Below are 20,244 nucleotides of genomic sequence, written 5' to 3' on the forward strand. Positions count from 1 at the left end.
TGTCCCTTTATAGTCAGTCTCTTCCTCCCACTACCAGCCCCTGGCAACCACCAATCTGATTTTTGTCTTTATAATTTTGCCTTTTCCATAGCATCTTATACATGAAATCATGTGGTATGTAGCCTTTTTTGTTTTTGACTCCTTTCACTTAGCCAGTCTCCTTGGAGATTTATTGATGCAGTTGTACCTATTGGTAGTTCATCCCTCAGCAGTAATGCTGAGTAGTATTCTAGTTGTGTGGGTATATAGTTTGTTTTTGCATTTATCAGTTGATGAACATCAGCTGAGTTGTTTCGTTTTTCGGCTATTATGAACAAAACCTCTAAAAATATTCACATGCATATGTGAGCATGTTTTGTGCAAATGTATGTTTTCATTTCTTTGGGGTAAAATACCTAAGGGTGGGATTGTTGCATCATATGCTAAGTGCATATTTAACTTTTTAAGAAACTGCTGAACTGTTTTCTAAGGTGGCTGTTCCATTTTGCATTCCCACTGGCAACGTCTGAGAGTTGGCATTGCTCCACATCTTCACCTGATCCTTATATCTGTTTTAAAAAATTCAAGCCTTCCTAGTAGGTGTGTGGTTAAATTTAATTGTGCTTTAATTTGCATTTCTCTAATAGCTGATGCTGTTGAGTGTCTATTCATGTGCAGATATCTTTCAAAATGAGGTGTCTGTTCAAATCCATTTTAATTGGATATTTATATTGAGTTTTAAGAATACTTTATAGAGCACTGAAAAAAAAGTCCTTTCTCTTAGATATGTGTTTAGTAAATATCTTCTCTCAGATTGTGACTTACCTTCATTCCATTAAAGTGTCTCTGAAGACCAGAAGTTTTAAAATTTTGAAGAACTCTAGCAATTTTTCTTGTATGGTTTGTGCTTTTTTGTGTCTTACCTAAGAAATCTCCCCCTGCGATCCCATTGCCTAATCCAAAATCACAAAGATTTTCTCCTGTGTTTTCTTCCAGAAGTTGTATAGTTACATTTAGGTCTATGACCCATTTGATTTTCATGTATGGTGTGAAGGAAGGGGTCAGGTTTTAAATTTTTGCAGTTTGAAAAACTATTTCTGTAGGTCCTTATTGTGACAGTTTATTACACACCTCCAGTTCAGTTCAGTCACTCAGTCATGTCCGACTCTTTGCAACTCCACGGACTGCAGTATGCCGGGCTTCCCTGTCCATCACCAACTCCCAGAGCTTACTCGAACTCATGTCTAGAGTCATTGACTAGAGTCAATGATGCCATCCAATCATCTCATCCTCTGTGGTCCCCTTCTCCTCCTGCCTTCAGTCTTTCCCAGCATCAGAGTCTTTTCCAATGTGCCAGTTCTTCGCATCAGGTAGCCAAAGTACTGGAGTTTCAACTTCAGCATCAGTCCTTCCAATGAATATTCAGGACCGATTTCCTTTATTTGGGTGGAGTGTTCTATAAATGTCAATTAGGTCAAGTAGGTAGATAGTGTTGTTCAAGTCTTCTAGTCCTGTCTGATTTTTTATCTACTTGTTCTGTTAATTATTGAGAGAGGAATGTTAAAATCCCTAACTGTAATTATAGATTTTTTTTGGTTTCTCCTTGCCACTCTCATTTTTCATTTGTTTATTTTGAAGCTGTTACCGAATGGATAATTTTTTAGGTAATGTCTTCTTCATCAGTTGACTTCATCAATTGTATCATGATGAAGTAACATTCTCTATCCCTAATAATATTCTCTGCTTTGACACTGACTTTGTCTTAAAGTGATATGTCCACTCCAGTTTTCTTTTCATTAGTGTTAGCATAGAATAATTTTTTCGACCCTTTTAACCTTTTATTTTCTATTGAAGATGGTTCTTGTATATAGTTAGCTTTTGCTTTTTGTCTAGTGTGATGATTCTTTTAATTAGGATGATGAGAGCATTTGCATTTAATGTAATTGTTGATATTACTACATTCAAATCTACTGTCTTGCCATTTGCTTTCTATTTGTCCCATCTGTACTTTCTTTTTCCTTTTTCTTCCTACTTTCAGATTGAGTACATTTTATTATTTTATTTCCTTTGTTTGCTAATTCAGTATAACTCAGGTTTTGTTATTTTAATGATTGCTTTATAGTTTACAGTATGCACCTTTAACTTATCACAGTCTATCTTCAAATGATATTACACAATTTCATTAATAGTATAGGAATCTTACAATAGGGTACTTCCATTTTTCCCCTCCTGCCTTTGTGGTATTGTTTTCATATATTTTACTCATGTCATAAACAGCACACTATATTATTTTTTGTGTAAACAATAGATTATCTTTTAAAGATATTTAAATAATAAGAAAAATCTTATATATTTACCTATGTTGTTACCAATTACAGTGTTTTTATTCTTTTGCGTAGATCCATGATTCCATCTGGTATGATTTTCCTTCTGTTTAAAAATACTTTTTAACATTTCTTACAGTGAAAATCAACTAGTGATGAATTCTTCAGCTTTTGTATACCTGAGATAGTCTTTATTTTGCTTTTATTTTTCAACGATCTGGGTATAGAATTCTAGCTTGATAGAATTCAATTCACTACTTGAATTGTTATTACATTATTCCCACTTAGTATTTGTTTACGTTGTTTCCAACAAGGAATCTCCTGTCATTGTTATCCTTGTTCCTCCATACGTAGTGTATCGTTTTTTCCTCTGATAGCTTTAAAATTTTTCTCTTTATTGCTGGTTTTGAGCAATATGATTTTTTGTGCCTTGGTGTAGTTTTGTCCATGTTTCTTATCCTTAAAGTTCACTGATCTTCTTAACTTTGTGGGTTTATAGTGTTTAGCAATGTGGGAAAAATTTGGCTATTATTTCTTCAAATTTTTGTACTTCTCCTCTCCTTCAGGGACTCCAAGTATACATATATTAGGTCACTTGAAGTTGTTGCACAATTCATTGATGTGCTGTTCAGTTTTGTTGTTGTTTTGTTTTTTTACTCTTTGTGTTTCATTTTGGGTTGTTTCTATTACTATGTCTTAATGTTTTCTGATCCTTTCTTCTGCAGTGTCTAATATGCCATCAACCTTGCCCAGTATCTTTTTCATTTCGACATTGTTTTTATAATCTCTAGAAGTTCAGTTTGGATCAGTTTTCCATCTTCCATGCCTCTACTTAACATTTTCAGTCTTTAGTCTGGGTTTTGTAACAAATGAAATACAGTTGTTATAACTTTTTTAATGTATGTTGTTGTTGTTGTTGTTGTTCAGTTGCTAAGTTGTATCTGACTCTTTGTGACCCCATGGACTGCAGAATACCAGGCTTCCCTGTCCTTCACTATCTCCCAGAGTTTGCCCAAATGCATGCCCATTGAGTCAGTGGTGCAATCTAACTATCTCATCCTCTGTCATCCTCTTCTTTTGCCTTCAATCCTTCTTTTCCAGTGAGTTGGCTGTTTCCATTAGGTGGTCAAAATATTAGAGCTTCAACTTCAGCATCAGTCCTTCCAATGAATATTCAGGGTTGATATCCTTTAGGACTGACTGGTTTCATCTCCTTGCTGTCCAAGGGACTCTCAAGTCTTCTCCAGCACCACAATTCAAAAGCATCAATTCTTCAATGCTCAGCCTTCTTTATGGTCCAACTCTCACATCCATACATGACTACTGGAAAAATCATAGCTTGGACTATATAGACCTTTGTTGGCAAAGTGATATGTCTGCTTTTTAATATGCTGTCTATGTTTGTCATAGTTTTTCGTCCGAAGAGCAAGTGTCTTTTAATTGCATGGCTGCAGTCATGGTCCGCAGTGAGTTTGGAGCCCAAGAAAAGAACACCTGTCACTGCTACCACTTTTTCCCCTTCTATTTGCCATGAAGTAATGGGACCACATGCCATGATCTTAGGTTTTTGAATGTTAAGTTTTAAGCCAGCCAGCAATCAGCCAGTCAGCCAGCTTATTCATATATTATAATTTTTAAAATGTCCTTTTCTACTAATTCTAATATCTGTATAGATAATTAGTTAGTTTTAATTGATTGCTTTTTTCCCCAATACAGGTCACATATTCCTGCTTATTTGCATGCCCGGCAATTTTTCATATGATTCTAGACATTGTGAATTTTTAGCTTATTGTGTGCTATATATTTTTATAAAACGCTTGGGTTTTGTTTGGGGTAAAGTTAAGTTACTCAAAACAATTTTATTCTTTTAGGTCTAACTTGTAAGATTCATTAGGTAGCACTTCAAGTAGCTTTTAAGTCTAGAATTCATTATTTGCAACTACTGAGACAAGTCCTTTCTGTGCATCATGAGGTTTTCCCTTCTGACTTGTAGGAACAGATGCTATTCCCAACCCTGTGTGATATCCAGTTATCTTTTTTTTTTTTTTGCCTTTTAAAAAATTTATTCATTTTATAAAATTTATTTTTTGTTGAAGGATGATTGCTTTCCAGAATTTTGCAGTTATTCTTATTATTAATCCTTTCATGTGGTTCTTTTCCTGGCATCAGTTAATTCCTCACACAAATGCACTGACCAATACTTTGTTGAATACTCAAGAGCTCCCTTTGCATATCTCCAGAGTTCTTTGTCTGAGTACTTCTTTTCCCTCTAGTACTCTGCTTTGTGAACTCTCATCACCTTGGTTTTCCCAGATTCTCAGCTCCATTTCTTCAGCTGGGGAGTCTACCAGTCTGTGCCAGGGTTTCTCTTCCCTGTACCATGACCTGGAAATTCTCTTAAAGAGGTAAGCTAGGGCAGTCATAGGGGTCATTTCATTTATCTCTCATCTCTTGGGGATCACTGAACTTGATTGCCTGAGGTCCGGTTTCTTGAAAACTGTTTTTCGTATGTTTTGTTTGATTTTTTCATTGTTTCAGGTAAAAGGTTAAATTGGTCCTTGCTACTTCATCTTGACCTGAAGCCAATAATATTCTTTAAGTCTGTTTTGTTTTGATATGGATGGAGTCCAATCAAAGACTAGGCATTGCATGTCATGTCTTTGTTTCCCTTAATGTAGAATGTTTCCCTGCTTTTTTTTTTTTTTGGTCTTTTATGGCATTGGCATTTCTGAAGAGTCTAAGCCAGTTGTTTTATAATTTGCCCCACAATCTGGATTTGTCTGTTTCCTCATTAGATTCAAAGTAAACATTTTGGAGAAGAATACTATATAAGTGACATATCCTTCCTTCCTACTTCATCACTTCAAGTGACCCGATGCTAAGTCTGATCACTTGATTAAGGTGATATCTTACATATGTCTCCATTGTAAAGTTATTTTCCCCCTTGGTAATTGATAAATAATATGTGGGCTGAACTTTGGGATCATAGAAGATCCTACTTCCAGACAACTCTTCACCCAGCTGTGCATCAGAGATAATCCTTGTCTGAATCAACTATTACATTGATAGTTGTAAAATGACACTTTCCTAATTTTATCATTCCTTTCGCATTTATTACCTGTTATTATTCTATAAAGCAGAGCTCCCTCACTTTTCTTTTTGAATATCATTATGAACTCATGTACTCTTCTTTAATTATAACTTGTTATAATGATAATGTTACTCTTTTGAATGTTCAGATTGTCCAGATTTGGTCAATGAGATCTCTGTTATAATTTAACCACACAATATTTTTTTATTCCTAGAGTAATTTCTAATGTATTTATTACTCACAAATAGGAATTGAGAAAGAGACTCCAGAAGGGGGACTTATTCAGATTCTTCTTAGAAGTCTTCCTACTTCTGTGTACTCTCAACCCAAAATGAAGCTTTTAGGTTGGAAGGAGATATTTCTGAATTAAACTACAGATCAATGTCACCCAATTCTAGTCCCTATTCCCTTTTTTCTAGGCATACCATCCCCACTGCCACCCTAATCCTTCTGTTGGGCACCTCTGGCCTCTATATTTATTTTCAACAGTCAAGAGCAGCAACTGGCCAACTGATCTGTATCCAGTTCTCCAATCCATATGCCCCAAGAACTAACTCCTTTATGCACTGGCCTGTGGTGGCCTTGGCCTGCCTCTTCCACCTATTCGAGTAACTCCTTTACCACAAATTTGATTCTCTGCATTTCCATTTATAGGATCTTACCTATCCGTACGACCTGCTGCCTCTGCCAATTTAAAAATACTATTGAGGTTGTCTGCAAGACAGTCAAACTGCATTGTGACAGTGATTGCCCGACAAACATCACATTTTGTGGTGAGTCTGAATTGCCTGATGGTAATTTTAAAATTGTCTTTTAATTCTTTAATTTTTATTTTTAACCAGTGATGATAAATTTTAAAATTAATAATGTAATTGCATTATTTTTATTCATTCAGAATTCCACATCCCTAAATTTCTAAGAACTACTCTCTTACTAAAAATCAGATTCTCAGTTACATTATTAAGCTAATAATAGCTTAGTTACATTGTTAACTTAGTAACTGATATACGTACATAAAAGAACAAGAAAAAGGAATGGAAGGGGGAAGGGCATTAGCATGAATGGCCACACAGTGTGTTCTGTGCTGTCTGCAAATGAGAATTTATTCATACAGTGCATCAGTTTGTAGACTGATTCTATATACATTAGGTCTCAAGTATTCTTTGTCTTACAGGGTAGATGTAAATATATTTTTGATATTTTGTCTATTTTTGTAATATTATGAAAGAGTACAAGTGATGCTGTCTTATGGCCTACATGGAGCCTGAGAGTTTCTGGTTCCACCACCAGAAGCTGCTAGCTAGCACTTCTAAAGGATGGGTGCACTGTGTGTGTGCTAAGCTGCTTCAGTCACGTCTGACTCTTTGAGATTCTGTGGACTGTTGCCCACCAGACTCCTCTGTCCATGAGATTCTCCAGGCAAGAATACTGAAGTGTGTTGCCATACCCTCCTCCACGGGTTCTTCCCAACCCAGGGATCGAACCTGCGTTTCTTACATCTCTTGCATTGGCAGGTAGGTTCTTTACCACTAGCGCCACCAGGGAAGAGCAATTTTATTCTTAGACTGTCCAGCTCTGAACTTGTTCTGAATCTCAAACTTTTCTATCCACAAAACACTCAGGTGCTTCTGACTATTTTTCTATTTATTAGATTTGTTGGCACTAACTCGATAACCTCCAAAATGTGCTTTGATGCCCAGATATCTTAAATACAGGTGTCTCAATGGTCTAGAACACATCATAAATAATAACACTTTGTTACTTATATAAAGATAATTTTTGCTTCTTTTTCAAAAAAATTTGTTATTTTGGCCACTCAGTTCCTTGACCAGGGATAGAACCTGGGCCATGGCAGTGAAAATACTGAATCCTAACCACTATACCACCAGGGAACTCCTCAAAATATTGTTTTTACCAATTATATTACTCTCTCTCCCCCAGAAGTGGGCCAGAAAAGCCATTTTTAATCTCCTTTTGCAGATGAGGAAAAACAAGATCCGAGATATTAAGTGCAGTGGCCTAGTACCCAGATCTCCTGTCTCCGATTTTAGGCTCTCTGCACACCCACGCTCCTCCTCTCTCATGACCCTTACATCCTCCTTTGACCCTTGCCACCACCGCCAACGTTTTTAATCCTTTTGTAAGAGAAGCCCAGCTACACAACGGTACATATTACCTTCACACAGTCAGAAGCTTTGGATGGTTTCCCAGCACACTGGAAATATTAGAAGCGAAATGAAATGAAAGCAAAGTAGGCAACTGACAGAAGTTGCTTTTCCCTTTTGCATTATAGTACTTCAAGTATTATTCTATTGGTCTGTCGAACATTCCACACTGGCATATAGGCTGGCAAATCTGTTAGCTTATGGATCCCTGCCTAAATTTCAGCAAAGAGCCAGGGTGACATAAGTGTTTTGGACATAGAGCCCTCTTTTCTAGGGGCTGGAATATATGGAGGCAGGGACTGAGCAAAGGACTCAATGGGTGGGTGGAGGACACGTTCGGATGATGACCTGTCGGCAGCAGTTGTGGTCACGGTCATCTGGGATAGTAGTAAGAGTGCAGGTGCCCTGAAGAGGTGGAGGGAGGAGACCTTATGCTCCTCTGCGTCTGAGGCAGGGTGGGGTGGGGTATGTGACTGTGAGGGGTCACAGTAGATGGGAGTAGAGGAATCTGTGTCTTCCTGCCAGTCCCTTGGGAGCCAGTTGAGTGATCCTAAATATAATTACTATATTTCATGCCACAGAATTTTCTGAGTAGATGGTCACTTTTTCAAAAGATATCTTTTTCACCTTTTAGTGTAATCAATCACTGGCCTATGTTTGGGTTTCTTTCTCTCCCCTCCAAGTGGCACTCACACATTTGCTGATGCCTAATTTATTTGTCTGGGATACATGACTGTGGACTGACCAAAAGCTCTCCCATCAGTCTTCACTTATCAAAAACAGTCTCTTCTCTTTTGACAGATGAAGATACATCTATAGGGAATGCAGAAGGATCGTTCATGAAGGTGTTACAAGCCCGGAAGAAGAACACCAGCACAGAGCTGATTATTGAACCCGAGAGGGCATCCTCAGACAAAAGTGCTGTCAGTCTGTCAGCCTTCATGAATGAGCAGCTGGACTTTAATGATGAGAGTAACGTGATCAGTGCACTGAATTACATACTGCCTTATTTCTCAGAGGGAAATCTAGAAGATGTTGAATCCACATTATTGCCCTTCATTCAACTTCTTTTTACAAATGCCCACGAGGGAGATATGCCACTGGGCCATCTCAAAAACAATGCAAAGAACCCTTCTGTTAACCCTATACACAACAATTCAATTTATAAAAATAAATTGAGGAAACTCTATTTTCTGGAAAACTTGTTAAAGACAGAAGTTCAAGAAAAACTTGATGAGGTTAAAAAGAAAGAAAAAACGGCCATGCTTACCCGTGCCAACCTTTTGGGTCCCAAATTTAAACGCCAGATCTTTCCAAAGAAACTGGAAACAGCCCAACCACAGGAAAACAGCCTAGCTGAGATTGAGAGCCCAGGGCAAAGGCTGCTGAGAGTGAACAGGGTCCTCAAGCGCCCAAGGGGCCTACAGAAAAGGCACTTCAAAGATGCGGGAGATGAGAGCAGCAAGAAGAAACAGAATGCCCAGCCATTGGTGGAGAACACTGCCAAAGAAAGAAGGCTCCGGAGGCCGTCCCCAAGGGAGCTGGATGAGCTGGACATGGTGAGGAGGCCCAGGAAGTTAGTGGGGAACTCCTTCAACACAGAGCCTTCGTTCATAGAGGAACACAAGTCAGCAGCCTATTCTTTGCTGAAACAATACTCTTGGGATAGGCCTTCAGACCCCCTCCCTCCAAAACCCCAACCTGAGGTTAAAAAGAAATCAAAAGGTTTATCCCTCACCATTTCCGTTTTAGAAGACGCTGATGCTAGAGTGAGAAACATGAAGTCTTCCAAACCAGTCTTGCATTCCAGAAAAAAACACCTCTTCCATAAAACTCGCTCTCGGGTGGCCCACAGAACACCTACGGCCAAAATAGGTCAAGAGCAGAGAAAGAAAGATTCACTCAACAGAATGATGCTGGCCAGAAGGCCTCCATTCTCTGCAGTGAGGAGTCTCATCAATTCCCCTCCACGAGAGGCATTTTCATCTTCAGGATTACTGGATCCTCAGGAAAAGCCTTTTTCAGAATTATATTCTCTTTCAGATCCTCCTAATGGAAAGTCTAGTTCAGTGAACAATACTCCACATGTTTTAGAAGCAGTTATCTCTTCAGGAAACATGACTCTGCCGAAAGAAACCAGGCCTGGAGTCACTGCCCATAAGAATGTCTCCAGTGCACATTCTACTGTTGCTGCGGACTTCACGCCACCTGTTCAACACACCAACGAAACACAGTGGGAGTACCACAACGTGGGCACTGAGTTCGCCTCTAAGCCCCCAAGCCTCGGTTTCCCAGCGCTCGCATCCCCAGGCGATCAGTTTGAAAGTCAGCTTAACCAGCAGCTACGGCCCCTCATCCCCAGCAACGACGTAAGAAAGCTCATCGCTCACGTCATCCGGACTTTGAAAATGGACTGCTCTGAGACCCACGTGCAGCTGGGCTGCGCCAAACTCATATCCAGAACAGGCCTCTTGATGAAGCTTCTCAGTGAGCAGCAAGAAATAAAGGTGTCCAAGGCAGAATGGGATACGGACCAGTGGAAAACTGAGAACTACATCAATGAGAGCACAGAAGCCCAGAGTGAACAGAAAGAGCGGGAGTCCAGTGAGGTGAGGATTGTGCCTGAAACATGGGACCTGGACTTTCACTCAGTTCAGGACATGCCATTAACGTGCCCAAGCAGGAAGTCCTGGGGCTCCTCGTCTGTATCTTGTCTCGGCCAAGCTGGCTAAGACAGTGACCTACCACTCTGCTCATTCAGAGAACGTGCCACTACTGCTAGGGTAGATGAGAAGAGGACATAACCCACAAGATAGATACATTGTAGAAGAAAATGCTAACGATGAGATCAATAACTTTAAATTTGGTTTCTTCTTGTAAAAGCTATCCACCTGAAAAGGATGGAGTCTTCTAGTAGTTTAAGAATAGTTAGGTATTGTTTAGAATAGCTTTAATACTCCTCAGCTTTCCTCCTTTCCAGCTCCCTGTTTTTAAAAACTTGTTGTTTATTTATTTATTTTTTAGCTCACAAAAGAAGTTCCAGGTTACGGCTATAACAACAAACTTATCTTGGCAATATCTGTGAGTGCAGGAGTGACGGTTTTGATTACAATGTTGTGTCTCATTGAGGTAAGGATGTTTCTTAATTCAGATTCAGAACCCCCAACCCGAAAAATCAAAGCTACCTTTCCACCTGCTAGTACTTGATACTCCTCTTCAGTCACGAGGACTAAGATATGCTTTGTTCTTTTACTGAAAAGTGTGTTCCCAGGGTTTTCACAGGAGCTCCACTCCCAGGAGATACCTGTGGAACTGAATCCAAGATAACAAGCCATTAGACTATTCTGAGCAGTTAAGTTTATAAGAAACCAGAGTTGACATGATAGTAACATTTCTTCGACTCAGAACACCATGTGGATTTGATGTACTCACAGTCACTCTCATGCTACCTTGATTTCTCTCCTTGTTGGCTGCAGTGGTGAGAGATATATCATTTCCACCCTCACGTAGCTATCGGTCACCCTGCATGCTATGCATGCTAAGTCGCCTCAGTCGTGTCCGACTCTGTGCGACCCCAAAGACGGCAGCCCACCAGGCTCCGCTGTCCACAGGATTCTCTAGGCAAGAATACCGGAGTGGGTTGCCATTTCTTTCTCCAATCGGTCACCCTAGGAGGCCTAAGTTCAGTTCAGTTCAGTTCAGTTCAGTCGCTCAGTCGTGTCCGACTCTCTGCGACCCCATGAATTGCAGCACGCCAGGCCTCTCTGTCCATCACCAACTCCCGGAGTCTACCCAAACCCATGTTCATCCAGTCGGTGATGCCATCCAACCATCTCATCCTCTGTCGTCCCCTTCTCCTCCCGCCCCCAATCCTACCCAGCATTAGGGTCTTTTCCAATGAGTCAACCCTTCGCATGAGGTGGCCAAAGTATTGGAGTATCAGCTTCAACATCAGACCTTCCAATGAACACCCAGGATTGATCTCTTTTAGGATGGATTGATTGGATCTCCTTGTAGTCCAAGGGACTCTCAAGAGTCTTCTCCAACACCACAGTTCAAAACCATCAATTCTGTGGCGCTCAGCTTTCTTCACCGTCCAACTCTCACATCCATACATGACCACTGGAAAAACCATAGCCTTGACTAGATGGACTTGTGTTGGCAAAGTAACGTCTCTGCTTTTAAATATGCTATCTAGGTTGGCCATAACCTTCCTGCCAAGGAGTAAGCGTCTTTTAATTTTATGGCTGCAATCACCATCAGCAGTGATTCTGGAGCCCAAAAAAATCAAGTCTGACACTGTTTCCACTGTTTCCCCATCTATTTCCCATGGAGTGATGGGACCAGATGCCATGATCTTAGTTTTCTGAACGTTGAGCTTTAAGCCAACTTTTTCACTCTCCTCCTTCACCTTCATCAAGAGGCTCTTCAGTTCTTCTTCACTCTCCGCCATAAGGGTGGTGTCATCCGCATATCTGAGGTTATTGATATTTCTCCCGGCAATCTTGATTCCAGCTTGTGTTTCTTCCAGCCCAGCGTTTCTCATGATGTACTCTGCATAGACGTTAAACAAGCAGGGTGACAATATACAGCCTTGACGTACTCCTTTTCCTATTTGGAACCAGTCTGTTGTTCCATGTCCAGTTCTAACTGTTGCTTCCTGACCTGCATACGGTTTCTCAAGAGACAGGTCAGATGGCCTGGTACTCCCATCTCTTTCAGAATTTTCCACAGTTTATTGTGATCCACACAGTCAAAGGCTTTGGCATAGTCGATAAAGCAGAAATAGATGTTTTTCTGGAACTCTCTTGCTTTTTCGATGATCCAGCGGATATTGGCAATTTGATCTCTGGTTCCTCTGCCTTTTCTAAAACCAGCTTGAACATCTGGAAGTTCACGGTTCACGGGTTGCTGAAGCCTGGCTTGGAGAATTTTGAGCATTACTTTACTAGCATGTGAGATGAGTGCAATTGTGCGGTAGTTTGAGCATTCTTTGGCATTGCCTTTCTTTGGGATTAGAACGAAAACTGACCTTTTCCAGTCCTGTGGCCACTGCTGAGTTTTCCAAATTTGCTGGCATATCGAGTGCAGCACTTTCATAGCATCACCTTTGAGGATTTGAAATAGCTCAACTGGAATTCCATCACCTCCACTAGCTTTGTTCGTAGTGATACTTTCTAAGGCCCACTTGACTTCACATTCCAGGATGTCTGGCTCTAGGTGAGTGATCACACCATCGTGATTATCTGGGTCGTGAAGATCTTTTTTGTACAGTTCTTCTGTGTATTCTTGCCACCTCTTCTTAATATCCTCTGGGGCTAGGCCGGGCCGGGGGCCGGGGGCCGGGCCCGGGGGCAACGGCCGATAGGGGCTAGGCCGGGCCGGGGGCCGGGAGCCGGGGGCAACGGCCGAGAGGGGCTAGGCCGGGCTGGGGGCCGGGAGCCGGGGGCAGCGGCCGACAGGGGCTAGGCCGGGCCGGGGGCCGGGAGCCGGGGGCAACGGCCGAGAGGGGCTAGGCCGGGCTGGGGGCCGGGAGCCGGGGGCAGCAGCCGACAGGGGCTAGGCCGGGCCGGGGGCCGGGGGACAGGAGCAACGGCCGAGAGGGGCTAGGCCGGGCCGGGGGCCGGGAGCCGGGGGCAACGGCCGAGAGGGGCTAGGCCGGGCTGGGGGCCAAGAGCCGGGGGCAGCGGCCGACAGGGGCTAGGCCGGGCCGGGGGCCGGGGGACGGGGGCAACAGCCGAGAGGGGCTAGGCCGGGCCGGGAGCCGGGGGCAGCGGCCGACAGGGGCTAGGCCGGGCTGGGGCCCGGGGGCCGGGGGCAACGGCCGAGACGGGCTAGGCCAGGCGGGCGGCGGGGGACGGCGGCCGACAGGGCCTAGGCTGGGCCGGGGGCTGGGGCCGGCGGCGGCAGCGGTGGCAGCGAGAGGAATTACCCAAGGCCCAAGGTAAGAGAAACCCAAGTAAGACGGTAAGTGTTGCGAGAGGGCATCAGAGGGCAGACACACTAAAACTAAAATTACAGAAAACTAGCTAATCTGATCACATGGACCACAGCCTTGTCTATCTCAATGAAACTAAGCCACGCCGTGTGGGGCCACCCAAGACGGATGGGTCATGGTGGAGAGGTCTGACAGGTTGTGGTCCACTGGAGAAGGGCATGGCAAACCACTTCAGTATTCTTGCCTTGAGAACCCCATGAACAGTATGAAAAGGCAAAAGGATAAGACACTGAAAGATGAACTCCCCAGGTCAGTAGGTGCCCAGTATGCTAATGGAGATCAGTGGAGAAATAACTCCAGAAAGAATGATGGGATGGAGCCAAAGCAAAAACGATACCCAACTGTGGATGTGACTGGTGACAGACACAAAGTCCGATGCTGTAAAGAGCAATATTGCATAGGAACCTGGAATGTTAGGTCCATGAATCAAGGCAAACTGGAAGTGGTCAAACAGGAGATGGCAAGAGTGAACGTCGACATTCTAGGAATCAGCGAACTAAGATGGACTGGAATGGGTGAATTTAACTCAGATGACCATTATATCTACTACTGTGGGCAAGAATCCCTTAGAAGACATGGAGTAGCCATCATGGTCAACAAAAGAATCCAAAATGCAGTACTTGGATGCAATCTCAAAAACGACAGAATGCTCTCTGTTCGTTTCCAAGGCAAACCATTCAATATCACGGTAATCCAAGTCTATGCCCCGACCAGTAACGCCGAAGAAGCTGAAGTTGAACAGTTCTATGAAGACCTACAAGACCTTCTAGAACTAACACCCAAAAAAGATGTCCTTTTCATTATAGGGGACTGGAATGCAAAAGTAGGAAGTCAAGAAACACCTGGCGTAACAGGCAAGTTTGGCCTTGGAGTACAGAATGAAGCAGGGCAAAGGCTTATAGAGTTTTGCCACGAGAACGCACTGGTAATAGCAAACACCCTATTCCAGCAACACAAGAGAAGACTCTACACGTGGACACCACCAGATGGTCAACACTGAAATCAGATTGATTATATTCTTTGCAGCCAAAGATGGAGAAGCTCTATACAGTCAGCAAAAACAAGACCGGGAGCAGGCTGTGGCTCAGATCATGAACTGCTTATTGCCAAATTCAGACTTAAATTGAAGAAAGTAGGGAAAACCACTGGACCATTCAGGTATGACCTAGATCAAATCCCTTATGAGTATACAGTGGAAGTGACAAATAGATTTAAGGGACTAGACCTGATAGACAGAGTGCCTGATGAACTATGGACAGAGGTTCGTGACATTGTACAGGAGATAGGGATCAAGAAAATCCCCATGGAAAAGAAATGCAAAAAAGCAAAATGGCTGTCTGAGGAGGCCTTACAGATAGCTGGGAACAGAAGAGAAGCGAAAAGCAAAGGAGAAAAGAAAAGATATTTCCATCTCAATGCAGAGCTCCAAAGAATAGCAAGGAGAGATAAAGCTCAGCGATCAGTGCAAAGAAATAGAGGAGGGCTAAAAGGACCCAGCTAATAGATAGAAGTGTGATCTTATCAGTCCCGTAGATCTCCATAGCAGCTGTCTTCTCTGGTGTGTTAGGCGTTGTGTAAATAGGTTCCATTAGAGCACTACAAGAAAGAGTCCTGCATCAGGCCACCCTGAAGCATGTCATGTTTAGAACAGCATCTTCCTGGAGCTAGCCTCTTGAGCTTTCGTCCAGTTACATAATGGTTTATTACTTTTCCCAACAGGCAGTTGCTAACATTAAGAGGAAGATTTTGGTTTTTTTAACATGTTTATTTTTTTTTTATAATCTTATTTATTGATTTATTTTTGCTGCCCTGGGCCTTTGTGGCTTTGTGCGGGCTTTCTCTGGTCGAGACAAGTGGTGGGGCTACTCTTCCTTGCTGTGCACAGGCTTCTCATTGTGGTGGTTTCTCTTGTTGCAGAGCACGGGCTCTGTGTGTGGGAGCTGAGTAGTTGCAGCATACAGGCTTAGTTGCTCCACGGCACGTGGGGGTCTTCCTGGACCAGAGATTAAACCCATGTCTCCTGCATTGGCAGGCGGACTCCTATCCACGGCACTACCAGAGAAGTCCAAAAGAGCAATTTTAATGAGCTGACCATCTTGATTCTACTCTACCAAGTCAATCTACTTTATCTTTTCTTCTGTCCTGGCAGCCCTCTATTCCAGCCAAAGCAGCCCCTTACCATGTGCTCATTACACCGTACCCATTCCTGCTTTTATCTGTGCGTTTGCACAGACAAAATAAATTCCTTAATTTTACTTTGCCTGTGGGAGTCCTATGACTCTCAAAAGCCAACTCAAGTTCATCTTTCTTCAAATAGACTTCCCTGAATACTCCAGCCCTGCTGACCCTAGTCCCATGAGGCCTGTCACCAGTTCTCAGGGGCCCCAGCAAAGCAGTCCCCTCACCTCAGAACTTACAAAAGTGGTAAACAGTTCTTTAGAAGGTGGCTCCCTAAGAGCCTCGTGGAGGGGAGCAGAACAGTGTAAGGACCAATGGCTTCCTGGTCTGTCAGACTTGAGTAAAACCTGACATGATGTGTTACCTGCTAAAGAGAAATGTGTCCGTCTGTAGGAGGGCTGGTCAGTAGTGAAAGTGCAGGAAAGGTGAAGAGGGACCAGCATGGGTAGTGCCCAGCCTCACCTTGTCCAAGAGGAGAGATGCACCCGAGGCAGCATAACTGAAGAGTCAGGCCCATCGCCAGGCTGCAGCTGTTGAGAGCATCTGGCTACCGCAGGCCTTTCCGTTTAATGTGGGATTCAGCTGATTCCTTTGGTTCTAATTCTGTTCTCACCAAGTAGCCTTTTGAGTGTGTGGTTGTGCTTTGGTGTGCCTTGGAGGCCTGTCTCTCCAGAAGTTTAATTCTCTGGTTGTGTAGACACAGGTGCCCTGTCTGTAGAACAGATGTATTTCTCGTTGTCAAGTAAGAATTTGGCATTCTGATTTTTGATCAGTCCTGTGATATTATTGATGAAGTGAAACTGCCGCAAGAGGAAGATGTGAGTTCTCTCTTGGTGGGGAAGAGTAATTTCTGAGCCTAGGAGGCCAGGGACTTAACATGGGGTCTGGGGACTTAGCATGGGGTCAGCTTGCTAGTAGTTGGCCATTGCCCAGACTGTACCCCTGCATCTCCAGGTGGCATATGGCCTTTGCTTGTTTAGTATATCTACATGTGCGAGCTAAGTTGCCAGTCATGTCTGACTCTTTGTGACCCCATGGACTGTAGCTCTTCCAGGCTCCTCTGTCCATGGGATTCTCCAGGCAAGAATACTGGAGCGGGTGGTCACGCCCTCCTCCAGGAGATCTTCCCAACCCAGGAATCAAACCCGCATCTCTTATATCTTGTGCATTGGCGGGCAGGTTCTTTACTACTAGTGCCACCTGGGAAGTCCTATAACATCCTGTTTCTACTGTTTTTAATTTCCATGTAGTTTAACCTTGCATTTGTATTTATTTATACCATTTCATTGTTTCCGCTCCCTACTTACAAGGTTTTTGAGGACAGGGACTGTGCAGTGTTCTCCCCATGATAGACACTAATGGTGTTTGACAGAAGAGAGATGAGGCATTATATCAGTTCCACAGTGAGGAATAATGCAACGGAATATTTATTTGAAGTAGCATAGAGAGCCCAGAAATAGACCCACGTGTTCTTAAGATATTTGTCATGTTTTAATATTCTAATCAGTGGAAGAAAATGAATAAATGGTAATCAAATAAGCTGCCTGACTATTTGTGGGGAGGGGGGGAGGAATAATAGCAGATCCCCATTTCTCACCTTAAATAAACATGTTTCCATAAATGTGAAAAGATACTGCATAAAAGTATTAGAAGAAAAGCAGTGTTTTAATAATCTTGTGGCAGGAAAGCAGCTTCAGGGTCCGGTACCATGAGCAGAGTCTTTGATGGATCTGACCACCTGGTCTGTGACAACAACTTAGCACTGATTCATGCCAAGTGGAAGATGAGGGATTTTCTGTGTATTGTCTGACTCAATCGCCACAATCCTGTGAGGATGGTATTACTGTCCCTCTCTCATAGAGGAAGGAAATCAGCATGAGGCCCCAGTGGTCAAACCAAAAGCAGGAGCCGGGATCACCAGACTGCAAAGCCTGTGCTTCCTACTCTGCTCTTTTGTCTTTTCTCCTTAGAGACAAACACTGGGAGGTTTTGAAACACTGAAATTCAACGGAAGCCAATATTTATTTATTATAACGAGGTTTGTGGTGGGGGTTTGTTTTTGTTTGCTTGGCCGTGCTGTGCTCGCAGGATCTTCGTTCCCTACCAGGGATCAAATCCAGGCCACCGCAGTGAAATCGCCGAGTCCTAACCACTGGACCACTAGGGAACTCCCAGGGGTTTTACAGATCAACAGGGAGAAGGCAGACAATCCAGGGGAGAAGGGGGTGAGGGCTGAGAGGAGTAGGAGAGGCATTGACAGTCTGCCACCATACTGGCCCGTCTCTCCTCACGGGTCGTGTGCAGCGGGTTTTGTTAGCCAAGCCTTTGTCACCTCATGACATAAAAATCATCTCTAATCGTCATCTTCAAGTACTTTTATAATCTGTCTAGAACTTGCTGTATTTGATTTTTAGTGTGATTGAGGTAGGGGATCTAACCTTTTCCCCACTACCTGAAGATCCACTTGTTTTCAAATCTTTCACTGAATGGTTCATTCTTTCTCCCCTGTCTAAAATACTATCTTTATTTGAACTCTATTCTGTTGATCCAGTTATCTTTTCCTGTTATCTTTTCAATATCACACTGCTTAACTCCAGTTACTCTATAACATGTAATTTTATATCTGTTAGGGTAAGGCCCTGCTCTTTGATCTTCTTTTTCATACATTTCATAAGCGTTCTTGCGTATATTCTCTACAAAATGTCAGCTCACCAGATTTTGTTTAAAAATTTCCTTGGATATAAATAGGGTTGCATTGAATTTGTAGGTTAATTTGAGGAGAATTGACCTCCTTACAGTATTCTTGGAAGATGGTATCCATCCCATGCCATGTATGTATTTCTTCTCAATGTCCTTCAGGAAGGTTTTAATGTTCTCTTCACATAAGTCTTACACATTTTTGGTTGAGTTTATTCCTAGTTACTATTGATATTATAAATGGGATCTTTCTTCCATTTTTTAGTTGGTTTGGTGATTTGTGCTATATAGGAAAGCTATTAAAGCTTATATGTTGATCTCTTGATTTTGTACATAAGCCACCTTAACTGAATTCTCGTATTACTTACAGTACTTAAAATTTTGGTTGATTCCTTTGGTCTTCTAAAGTCCATTACTCATATGCAGATATGTTTGTCTCTTCCTTTCCAATTCTCCCTTTTTCTTACTGTACTGATTAGGAAACCCCCCTCCTCCACAGTGATCAATAGTAATAGTAATGATAGGCATCTTCCCCCTGTCCTTGATTTTAAACAGTGCTTAGGTTTCTGGTCAATACTTTTATTTTCTTTCCCTACTTCTGAAAGCTTTTTGTTAGGAATTATCTGTTGAACATGATCCAAAATGGTCCATAAAATGTATCGCCAGCTGCACGCAACACCCAAGGTTGGGTACTGTGAGAGAGTCAAAGGATTCTTAAACAGGATAGAATCCCTGTCCTTGAAAATGTTATCAACTCACTGGGTAGATAAGACTGAAAATAAAAAGTAATTAATAAAGATTTGAAAGTGGCTGTCATGATCGTGATCATGTTTTCTTTTAAAACAGATTTATTCTCATAGAAGAGCATCAGAGGAAGAAGGAAGCAGAAGGTAAATATTGGTCTTTTAAAGTAGAATTTTAGAACTAGAGGAGAGCTGAGAACTCATCTATTTTAGTCTCCTCACCAAAGTCAAGAAGAAGCTCTATTTACCCTAATGCTTTACGCTAATTTATTTATCAGCAGAATTAACTCCTCAACCAAATCTGGCCCAGCACAGGACTGGCACGGATTCATCTGGTTTCACGCATTCTTTAAGGAAAGAGGGTGGATGGGGAGAGGTTTCGGTTGTACCTGTTCCTGCCGGTGGTAGGCATCAGGCCAGGTCAGAGGTGTTCTTGGAGGCTCTGGGGTAGGGAAGTTAGAGATTTGGGGGCTAGCCTTACTCAAAGCTGATGAAAAGTAGAACAAACTATGTGTTCTTTCTGTGAAGGGGCAGGAAAGCTTCCCTTCTCATCATCCTCCTGGTTTTCAGCCCCCACTCCCTATTCCCTTTATCCAAACCAGTTAAAGTTTTAACTGGAAGAAACTTCAGACAGTAGTTTGTCTTTTCCTTTTATAATAAAAAAAAAATGGAGAAAGAGAAAAGATCTGGCCCCGTGGTCACGCTGCTAGTGATTATCAAAGAGAAGGTGGTGCCTTTCCAACTAGGGCCCCTCGTGATCACACTGTGCTTGGGCTGCGAGCTGCATTTTATGTCAACAGTTCAGTACACACATACTTTATGGACAGAAGTGGTTTCTGATACAAACTCATTGTGCACTCTGTTGTTGTTGTTAGTTTTGTTTGTTTTTGAAAAGAATACTTTCGAGTTTTCCTTCTGGTCATAACCTTTAAACTGATTTCACAATTCACTCACACCTCAGTGACAACCTGCCATATGCAAGTCAGAGTGCTAGATAACTTTGCTAGTTGGACTTAGGGGTTTACCTGCTGTGATGCAGTTTATCAGATCGAGCAGCTAAGAAGATAGA

At 42.5% G+C, this 20,244-nt stretch overlaps 2 protein-coding genes across 19 annotated transcripts in view; one reads left to right on the plus strand and one right to left on the minus strand.

Annotated features, from left to right (window-relative positions):
• Positions 1-20,244, minus strand: part of LOC145543169 (reprimo-like protein) — a 125,892-nt gene that overhangs the window by 92,146 nt on the left and 13,502 nt on the right. The window contains exon 3 of one of the 7 annotated variants that reach the window (XM_081583812.1): positions 9,298-9,419. The exons of the other annotated variants lie outside the window; for them this stretch is intronic. The gene's annotated coding sequence lies outside the window, so the exon portion shown is untranslated. The remainder of the gene's footprint in view (positions 1-9,297; positions 9,420-20,244) is intronic. 7 annotated transcript variants of the gene reach the window in all.
• The window catches only part of LOC145543168 (leucine-rich repeat-containing protein 37A-like), a 43,590-nt gene that overhangs the window by 22,308 nt on the left and 1,038 nt on the right, over positions 1-20,244 (plus strand). For 11 of the 12 annotated variants that reach the window (XM_081583796.1, XM_081583799.1, XM_081583793.1 and 8 more), the window contains 4 exons: positions 6,049-6,167; positions 8,361-10,168; positions 10,584-10,688; positions 19,279-19,322. In XM_081583796.1, coding sequence (XP_081439922.1) covers positions 6,049-6,167; positions 8,361-10,168; positions 10,584-10,688; positions 19,279-19,322 — 2,076 coding nt within the window. The remainder of the gene's footprint in view (positions 1-6,048; positions 6,168-8,360; positions 10,169-10,583; positions 10,689-19,278; positions 19,323-20,244) is intronic. The other variant, XM_081583797.1, reaches the window with a different exon arrangement.

Source organism: Giraffa tippelskirchi, chromosome 3 (assembly GCF_054371585.1).
Source record: "Giraffa tippelskirchi isolate mGirTip1 chromosome 3, T2T-mGirTip1v1.2.pri, whole genome shotgun sequence".
NCBI lineage: Eukaryota > Metazoa > Chordata > Mammalia > Artiodactyla > Giraffidae > Giraffa > Giraffa tippelskirchi.